Source organism: Polyodon spathula, chromosome 29 (genome assembly GCF_017654505.1).
Source record: "Polyodon spathula isolate WHYD16114869_AA chromosome 29, ASM1765450v1, whole genome shotgun sequence".
Classification (NCBI taxonomy): domain Eukaryota; kingdom Metazoa; phylum Chordata; class Actinopteri; order Acipenseriformes; family Polyodontidae; genus Polyodon; species Polyodon spathula.
In genome coordinates, this window is record NC_054562.1 from 478,742 (window position 1) to 489,145 (window position 10,404).

Genomic DNA, 10,404 nt, shown 5'->3' on the forward strand with positions numbered 1-10,404 from the left:
GTCATGACAGTGCTGTTTGGGGAACTCACTCGTATCCTGAATCACATCATGGCGATCACAACCCATGCGCTGGACATCGGGGCTATGACACCCTTCTTCTGGATGTTCGAGGAGAGAGAGAAGGTGAGAGCGATGAGGAATGAGAGAGAAGGGGAGAGCGATGGGGAATGAGAGAGAAGGGGAGAGCGATGGGGAATGAGAGAGAAGGGGAGAGCGATGGGGAATGAGAGAAGGGGAGAGCGATGGGGAATGAGAGAGAAGGGGAGAGCGATGGGGAATGAGAGAAGGGGAGAGCGATGGGGAATGAGAGAGAAGGGGAGAGCGATGGGGAATGAGAGAGAAGGGGAGAGCGATGGGGAATGAGAGAGAAGGGGAGAGCGATGGGGAATGAGAGAGAAGGGGAGAGCGATGGGGAATGAGAGAGAAGGGGAGAGCGATGGGGAATGAGAGAAGGGGAGAGCGATGGGGAATGAGAGAAGGGGAGAGCGATGGGGAATGAGAGAGAAGGGGAGAGCGATGGGGAATGAGAGAGAATGAGAGAGAAGGGGAGAGCTACGTGGAATGAGAGAGAAGGGGTGAGCGATGGGGAATGAGAGAAGGGGAGAGCGATGGGGAATGAGTGAAGGGGAGAGCGATGGGGAATGAGTGAAGGGGAGAGCGATGGGGAATGAGTGAAGGGGAGAGCGATGGAGAATGAGAGAAGGGAAGAGCGATGGGGAATGAGAAGGGGTGAACGATGGGGAATGAGTGAAGGGGAGAGCGATGGGGAATGAGTGAAGGGGAGAGCGATGGGGAATGAGAAGGGAAGAGCGATGGGGAATGAGAGAGAAGGGGAGAGCGATGGGGAATGAGAGAAGGGAAGAGCGATGGGGAATGAGAAGGGGTGAACGATGGGGAATGAGAGAAGGGGAGAGCGATGGGGAATGAGACATTTTTAGTCCTGGTTTTACAGCTACCAGCTTGATCAGCCGCAGTGTGTCTAGGTAACAAGCTCAGGTGCGTCTCCTGTATTCAATGGTGTGTCGTTTTCTCTGCTGTCTCTAGATGTTTGAGTTTTACGAGCGGGTGTCAGGCGCTCGGATGCACGCTGCCTATGTGAGACCAGGAGGTGTGCACCAGGTCAGTGACGTCTCGCCCACTGCATTCACATCACACCTGCGCTGGAATGGGTGCTTCTCTCGAAACTGCACGCTTGAGACCTACCGCTCCGGGCGAAAGTGCTTCATCATTGTCGTCATCTTCATCTTCATCATCCCCCTGTAGAACGAACTGAACGCTGCTGAATAATGTTCCCTTGTTATCATATTGAATTGCACCCCCTCTATATAGAATGAACTCCCTCAGCTTCATAGAGTCTAGTGAAAGCTACTGAATAATGTTCTCTTGTTAACATATTGAATTGCACCCCCTCTATATAGAATGAACTCCCTCAGCTTCATAGAGTCCAGTGAAAGCTGCTGAATAATGTTCCCTTGTTAACATATTGAATTGCACCCCCTCTATATAGAATGAACTCCCTCAGCTTCATAGAGTCCAGTGAAAGCTGCTGAATAATGTTCCCTTGTTAACATATTGAATTGCACCCCCTCTATATAGAATGAACTCCCTCAGCTTCATAGAGTCTAGTGAAAGCTACTGAATAATGTTCTCTTGTTAACATACTGAATTGCACACTTCTCTCTCTCTCTCTCTCTCTCTCCTGTTCAGGACATGCCTTTGGGTCTAATGGATGACATCTATGAATTCTGCAAGAACTTCTCGTTGAGAATCGATGAGGTGGAAGAGGTGGGTTGCAGCTTTTTGACTGGAGGGGGGCGATCGGGACTTGGGGTCCAAGGGTCTTGTCTCAGTCATGCCCTGGCCCGTGGAAAGGCAGAGGCGGGGCGCTCCATGCCGGCCGTAGCTCTGTGCTGAATTCTGGGATCTCCCGTCTCCTCTTTCCCTGCCAGATGCTGACGAACAACCGGATCTGGAAGAACCGGACCGTGGACATCGGGGTGGTGACAGCGGAGGAGGCTCTGAACTTTGGCTTCAGGTGAGGGCAGCGCGGGCAAAGGGGCACCTCGGCGCGGCACTGTGAAAAACGCGCTGTTTAATTTACACGCGACGTTTCCAATTTTTTTATTTATTTATTTTTTTTTCAAAAGGACACTCAGCACTGCATCTCCAGCCAAGCCCCACCCCATGTTCGCTGTATTTATCACATCTCTCTTCACATCCTCTCCTGGTCGCTCGTTTTATCACCAAACTCCTCAATAACGTGATCCCAGTCATTATTTTATTACTGTAACATCTCAGAACGCTCTGCAGAGGTCTGTGATATTCTCTGAGCGCTGGATGCAGAAGCAGCTCTCTCCTTCAAGGGCGTATCTGATAGCCGCCCCCCTGCACCACAGAGATAACACGAACATAACAAAGGAGACAGCTGCTTCTGCATCCAGCGCTCAGAGAATATCACAGACCTCTGCAGAGCGTTCTGAGATGTTACAGTAATAAAATAACGACTGGGATCTCGTTATTGAGGAGTTTGGTGATAAAACGAGTGATCAGGAGAGGATTGATCAGTATGCACGACTAAAGAGAGATCCTAATAAATACAGCGAGCAAGGGGCGGGACTTGGCTGGAGACGCAGTGCTGATCGTCCTTTTTGCGATTCAGCGCCTTTTAAACCTGTTTTACTCTGAAAACGTTTGAAACAGCGCGTGCAGGAATAAATTGGACCTGACGAGCGCTGAGTAAACAGACCGCAAAGGGTTAATTCTGTTTTTAAAATTGCAGCCCGTTTTTGCAAAACGTTTGCCCAGAGCCCTCGTCGCCTAAAAGTGCTTTCGTGCCTCCCTAAATAACTTAACTGCGTTCTCTCTAAACAGCCTGTCTCTTTTTGGGAGTCGAATCCAGTTTTAATCTGCTCGTTTTCTCCCCTGTGTGTGCGCTGCAGTGGCGTGATGCTCCGAGGATCGGGAATTCAGTGGGATCTCCGGAAGACTCAGCCCTACGACGCGTACGACCAGACGGAGTTCGACGTTCCCGTTGGGAGCCGGGGAGACTGCTATGACAGGTGAGGTGCCTCCTGCGTGTACAAACTGGGGGAGAGGGGAGGGGGGGGTCTGAATTAATTAGTTGGACCAGTTTTAAGCTTCTGATCGGCGCAGGCGGTCGTTTTGATTAGTTGTGAAGTCGTGCGACTCTTCTCTCCCTGGGCTCGTAGTGTTTCGCTGGTCTTTGTAACCTTGAAGCAGGTGTGTTTTTTATTTGCAAACTGTGCAAAGACCTCGACGAAATGTGAACAGCGTCCACTGGAACTCAAATAATGAGATTGGTTAAGTTGATTAAAGAAAATTAATCTTATATAAAAAAAAAAATAAAAAAAAACACATTTGTAAAGATTCTCTTTCTCCTTATCTCCCTCCTCTTTTCTTTCTCTCCCCCTCTCCTTTCTCTGTCTGTGCATCTCCACTCCATCTCTTCCTCTCTCCCTCCTCTTTCTTTCTTCTCTGTCTCCCCCCTTTCTATCTCCCCTCCTGTCTGTCTTCTCTTTCTCTGTGCCTCTCCCCCTCTCCCTTTCTCTGTGTCTCTCTTCCCCTCCTTCTTTGTCTGTGTCTCTCTATCTCTCCCCCTCTCTCTCCCCCTCTCCCTCTTTGTCTGTGTGTCTCTATCTCTCCCCTTCTCTCTCCCTCTCCCTCTTTGTCTGTGTGTCTATCTCTCCCCTTCTCTCTCTCTCTTTGTCTGTGTGTCTCTATCTCTCCCCTTCTCTCCCTCTCTCCCCCTCTCTCTCTCTCTCTCTCTCCCTCTCTCTCCCTCTCTCTCCCCTCTCTCTCCTCTCTCTCCTCTCTCCTCTCTCTTCTAAGCGACATCTATGCACACTGCTCTGTCGAGTTGAAGAGATGAGACAGTCTCTCCGGATCATTCTACAGGCCTTGAATAAGATGCCGGAGGGAGAGATCAAAGTAGACGACGCCAAAGTTGCGCCCCCAAAGAGATCCGAGATGAAGGTACGAGACTGCCTGTCTACTGAGTACTGCACATTTCCTGTGCTTCATTATCCACAGCGCTTGTGAGCCACTTAAATGCTAATTTTATATATAATCTTACCTCGCTGCCTCCTAGTTCATATTGGATTCTAGCAGTGTTATTATTATACACAGCATCCTAGTTCATATTGTATTCTAGCAGTGTTATTATTATACACAGCATCCTAGTTCATATTGGATTCTAGCAGTGTTATTATTATACACAGCATCCTAGCTCAGATTGTATTCTAGCAGTGTTATTATTATACACAGCATCCTAGTTCATATTGTATTCCAGCAGTGTTATTATTATACACGGCATCCTAGTTCATATTGTATTCTAGCAGTGTTATTATTATACACAGCATCCTAGTTCATATTGGATTCTAGCAGTGTTGTTATTATACACAGCATCCTAGTTCATATTGTATTCTAGCAGTGTTATTATTATACACAGCATCCTAGTTCATATTGTATTCTAGCAGTGTTATTATTATACACAGCATCCTAGTTCATATTGTATTCTAGCAGTGTTATTATTATACACGGCATCCTAGTTCATATTGTATTCTAGCAGTGTTATTATTATACACAGCCTCCTAGTTCATATTGGATTCTAGCAGTGTTATTATTATATACAGCATCCTAGTTCATATTGTATTCTAGCAGTGTTATTATTATACACAGCATCCTAGTTCATATTGGATTCTAGCAGTGTTATTATTATACACAGCATCCTAGTTCATATTGTATTCTAGCAGTGTTATTATTATACACAGCATCCTAGTTCATATTGGATTCTAGCAGTGTTATTATTATACACAGCATCCTAGTTCATATTGTATTCTAGCAGTGTTATTATTATACACAGCATCCTAGTTCATATTGTATTCTAGCAGTGTTATTATTATACACAGCATCCTAGTTCATATTGGATTCTAGCAGTGTTATTATTATACACAGCATCCTAGTTCATATTGTATTCTAGCAGTGTTATTATTATACACAGCATCCTAGTTCATATTGGATTCTAGCAGTGTTATTATTATACACAGCATCCTAGTTCATATTGGATTCTAGCAGTGTTATTATTATACACAGCATCCTAGTTCATATTGGATTCTAGCAGTGTTATTATTATACACGGCATCCTAGTTCATATTGGATTCTAGCAGTGTTATTATTATACACAGCCTCCTAGTTCATATTGGATTCTAGCAGTGTTGTTATTATCAGCGCTTACTGTAAACTGCACTGTGTTTAAATATGAAACCTGCATTGTAACCCTGTCTGTGCTGCCCTGTGTTTAAATATGAAGCCTGCATTGTAACCCTGTCTGTGCTGCCCTGTGTTTAAATATGAAGCTTGCATTGTAACCCTGTCTGGGCTGCCCTGTGTCACCTGTGCGCCTGGGATAAAGCAGGGGTCTGGCGAATAGACTTATTGCGTTTATATATAACATTATTACACATTTCTCTACATACAGTCCTGTGCAAGTGTATCAGAGCACCCTCCAGATGTGTCTTTGCTGTCCTTCATCTACCCGCCTGCATGAAAACCCCTCTGGGTGTGAGAATTTCAATCGGGGATAGAGAAACACACCCCTGTGTGAAAATGTCAGACCGCTATGTGCTTCAATCAGGCGTCTCAAACAGCTTCTGAAAAGCCTCCCGCGTTTGACCGTGTGCGGCTCTGCGTTCCTTTCCTCTCGCTGTATTCAAGCCGTTCGTTAAATGAGACGATCTCGAATGCGCCAGGCAGTTTTATTTATTTCTAAATTGTGTTTTATTTTTTGCTACAGACTTCAATGGAGGCTTTGATTCATCACTTCAAGCTTTACACAGAAGGCTACCAAGTCCCGCCCGGGGCCACTTACACTGCTGTAGAGGCGCCAAAAGTGAGTGAGTGTGTGTGTGTGTGTGTGTGTGTGTGTGTGTGTGTGTGTGTGTGGTCACTCAAGCCGGGTGATTTGATCCTCCTGGTATCAAGCCCCCTTTCCCTTTAAATGCTGGACCTGCCTGCCTGTTTCGTCTGAACGAATGTTTCTTTGTTGTTGTTGTTTTAACACATTTTTAATGCCTGGATACCCACCAACAGAAGGAGCTACAGGTCACCTGGAACTTGGGAAACTATAGCTTCAGAAATGACCACCAGGGGGCAGGCTGCTGTTGTGGCAGCAGTGAATTAATAAAATTGGAATAGAATGTGGTTGGGGGGTGAGGTGGGGGGGACATTGAATGCTCTATATAGAATGAACGCACTCGGTTTCATAGAGTCCAGTGAAAGCTGCTGAATAATGTTCCCTTGTTAACATATTGAATTGCACCCCCTCTATATAGAATGAACTCCCAGCTTCATAGAGTCCAGTGAAAGCTGCTGAATAATGTTCCCTTGTTCTCATATTGAATTCCACCCCCTCTATATAGAATGAACTCCCTCAGCTTCATAGAATCCAGTGAAAGCTGCTGAATAATGTTCCCTTGCTGTTGTTTTATTGTTTGTTTGAATGCTGTCTCAGCTCTAGGTGAGGCTGGATGTTTGTCCCGAGCTGTAGATGGTGTTGAGAATCTCCTCTTCTCTTTGTTTTTTTCAGGGTGAATTTGGAGTCTATTTGGTTTCTGATGGCAGCAGTCGTCCTTATCGCTGATTTTCAAAGCTCCCGGTTTTGCCCAAACATTTTGTTTCGAGGGTAACCAATTCCCCCTGAACTAAGGGGGGGAAGGGGGGGTGGGGGAGACCCCCTCTGTCTCTTCCCCCATCCCTCTAAATGAAAGATGGACCTCTGAACTTCCCCCCCATAGAGATCTACCTCCTCCGCCTCTGAGTCCCCCTCTGCGACCTCCAGACCTGGCCATCCCCCTCAGCAACTAAAACTGTCTCTCCCCCCATAGGGGGGTTATGGGGTAGGGTAGAGGGGGGAGGGCAGTTAATAACTTTAGGAACAATTATTGCAGCAGGGCTGGTAATCAGACTCCTATTGCACAGCAGTGTGATCCAGTCCAGGTTTTACTACCAGCTTGATCAGCCCCAGTGTGTCTAGGCAACAAGCTCAGGTGTGTCTTATTATTAAACTCCCAGTGAAAGCAGGACTGGATCACACCGCTGTGCAGCGGGAGTCTGATTATTAAACTCCTAGTGAAAGCAGGACTGGATCACACTGCTGTGCAGCGGGAGTCTGATTATTAAACTCCTAGTGAAAGCAGGACTGGATCTCTCTGCTGTGCAGTGGGAGTTTGATTCTCACCCCATTCCTGTTTCTCTTTCAGGCTGGGCTTGACAAGATGGCGAAGGGGCACATGCTGGCAGATGTGGTGGCCATCATAGGTGAGAGACGAACGTCTGTTCGTTGAATCGTTGTTTTTAATGACAGTGTGGTGATGACACCGCTCCGGAACACAGAGAGCCTGCGGAACGTTGAGAATTCCTAGACGTGTTCCGTGACGCACGGGTTCGGACGCTGCCTGTAGTCAAGGCTGCTCCTGTATGATTAATCCACGCCTCCCCCGCTGGACAGACTCGAACCCTGATTCCATTACCAGCTGATTGGCGATTAGAGTCCACTCTGCTTCGTGTGGATGATCTGTCTCTCTTTTTTTGAAGCGATATTAAAGGATTTTGACGTGGTTTTTGCTTTGTTTTAGGTACTCAGGATATCGTGTTTGGTGAAGTAGATCGCTGAAGTTCAAAGAAGTTGTTCTTTTTTTTTTTTTGCATGTGCTGTTAAGTTGAAGTGAGAGTGACTTTTGACATCCTCTCCCTTTCTCCCCCCTCTCTCTTCCTCATCACTCCTCTCTCCTCCCCCTCTCTATCGTTGCTCCACTTTCCTCTCTCCCTCATCATTCCTTTCCTCTCTCCCTCCCCTCCCCCTCTCTTCGCTTCTCCCTCCCTGTCCTCCCCTCCCTCTTGTCTCTCCTCCCCTCCCTCTTCTCCCCTCTCTCATTGCTTCTTTCCTGTTTCTCTCTCCCTGTTCCTCTCTCTCTCTCTCTCTCTCTCTCTCTCTCTCTCTCTCTCTCTCTCCTCATATACCAAGTGATTACACGTTTAAAAAGATACAATAGCATTTCAATAAAGCTTACCCTTGTAAAGATATTTGTAAATACATGTGTGATGAAATAGAGTTTACAGGTCTTGTCTACTCAGAAGGGTCCTGTTTGATGTATTCAGTAGTTGGGAGCTCTCTCTCTCTCTCTCTCTCTCTCTCTCTCTCATAAGAAAAATAAAACTTGAGATATTCACACAAGCTTTGGGGATAAGTTTCTTTTTTTTTTTTTTTTTTTTTTGCAATTTCAATTCCCTTTTTCAGATCTTAGGTCGGCTCACGGTGCAACCTGAAAATAACGTTTCATTTTAAAATAACTGTGAAGGAACCGTTTTTAACTGCAGTCAAACGTGGATTAACCAACATGCATGCCTTCATCAGGGCTGAGTTGAGAGCGGCTTTCTATTCACAAATAAAGCCTGATCTAAAAATACATATCACTGTTACACATGAGATTGAGATTATATACAATATATAGAGAGAGATTGAGATTATATACAATATATAGAGAGAGATTGAGATTATTTACAATAGATATATAGAGAGTGATTATATTCAATATATATATAGAGAGAGATTATATACAGAGATTAAATACAATATAGAGAGAGATTGAGATTATATACAATATATAGAGAGAGAGATTGAGATTATATACAATATATAGAGAGAGATTGAGATTATTTACAATAGATATATAGTGATTATATTCAATATATATAGAGAGAGATTATATACAGAGATTAAATACAATATAGAGAGATTGAGATTATATACAATATATATAGAGATTGAGTTTATATACAATATATATAGAAAGAGATTGAGATTATATACAATATATAGAGAGAGATTGAGATTATTTACAATAGATATATAGAGAGAGATTATATACAATATATATATAGAGATTATATACAGAGATTAAATACAATATATATAGAGATTGAGATTATATACAATATATATAGAGAGAGATTGAGATTATACTATATATACACACACACACACACAGAGAAAGAGGGAGAAATAGATTTGTTTTGTCTCAGTCCTAAAATGTTTAAAGTTTAGTGGCATGGCTGTAGCTATTTTTTTAATATATATTCTGCAAGCGTTCTCCGGCGCCAGCAGTTGTGTTCAAGTGAACAGGAAGTGAGCCGGCGTGTCCTGTCTCTAACCGCAGAGCTGCCACAGTCCAGCGAGACACGTCCTGGGGACGTTTCCTGTTACACAGCAAGCCAACCAGCCACTGGACTCCGACATAACACATGCGACACAGCGAGGCCATCTCTTAGTACCGTGCATTACATTTACATTACAATACACACACAGCACAGAGAGGTCTGGTAAAGCATAGGGAAGCATTGTAAAGCACAGAGAGGTCTGCTAAAGCATAGGGAAGCATTGTAAAGCACAGAGAGGTCTGGTAAAGCATAGGGAAGCATTGTAAAGCACAGAGAGGTCTGGTAAAGCATAGGGAAGCATTGTAAAGCACAGAGAGGTCTGGTAAAGCATAGGGAAGCATTGTAAAGCACAGAGAGGTCTGGTAAAGCATAGGGAAGCATTGTAAAGCACAGAGAGGTCTGGTAAAGCATAGGGAAGCATTGTAAAGCACAGAGAGGTCTGGTAAAGCATAGGGAAGCATTGTAAAGCACAGAGGTCTGGTAAAGCATAGGGAAGCATTGCAAAGCACAGAGAGGTCTGGTAAAGCATAGGGAAGCATTGCAAAGCACAGAGAGGTCTGGTAAAGCATATGGAAGCATTGCAAAGCACAGAGAGGTCTGGTAAAGCATAGGGAAGCATTGCAAAGCAAAGATAGGTCTGGTAAAGCAAAGGGAAGCATTGTAAACATTTCAGAGGGCTGGATCGCATCAATATCAGGGTCTAGTGCTGTATATTATAAAGACATTTCAGAGGGCTGGATCTCATCAATATCAGGGTCTAGTGCTGTATATTATAAAGACATTTCAGAGGGCTGGATCTCATCAATATCAGCGTCTAGTGCTGTATATTATAAAGACATTTCAGAGGGCTGTGTCTCATCAATATCAGGGTCTAGTGCTGTATATTATAAAGACATTTCAGAGGGCTGGATCTCATCAATATCAGCGTCTAGTGCTGTATATTATAAAGTCATTTCTGAGGACGCTTTTTTTAAAATTTCAAGCACAAAAGTGTACAGCGTGTTAATAGTTAAGCAGCAGTTTAGAGAGAGTGGGCGTGGCATCACTGTTTGAGACGGGCATTCGAGAGCTGACGGTATTACCGCTGATGAGCGAGTGAGAGTCAGACGCGTTAATTCAGTCGGGGTAGCAACGTCCAGCAAACGAGACTGTGTCTATTAAGATTGAGGG

At 44.6% G+C, this 10,404-nt stretch overlaps 1 protein-coding gene across 1 annotated transcript in view; it reads left to right on the forward strand.

The window, feature by feature from the left end:
* Nucleotides 1-8,245, forward strand: part of ndufs2 (NADH:ubiquinone oxidoreductase core subunit S2) — an 11,081-nt gene extending 2,836 nt beyond the window's left edge. The window contains 10 exon segments of the mRNA XM_041232500.1: nt 11-123; nt 1,045-1,119; nt 1,708-1,785; nt 1,950-2,035; nt 2,940-3,062; nt 3,867-3,993; nt 5,813-5,908; nt 6,605-6,691; nt 7,278-7,335; nt 7,653-8,245. Coding sequence (XP_041088434.1) covers nt 11-123; nt 1,045-1,119; nt 1,708-1,785; nt 1,950-2,035; nt 2,940-3,062; nt 3,867-3,993; nt 5,813-5,908; nt 6,605-6,691; nt 7,278-7,335; nt 7,653-7,690 — 881 coding nt within the window. The 3' untranslated portion in view covers nt 7,691-8,245.
* Nucleotides 8,246-10,404: the final 2,159 nt, after the last annotated feature.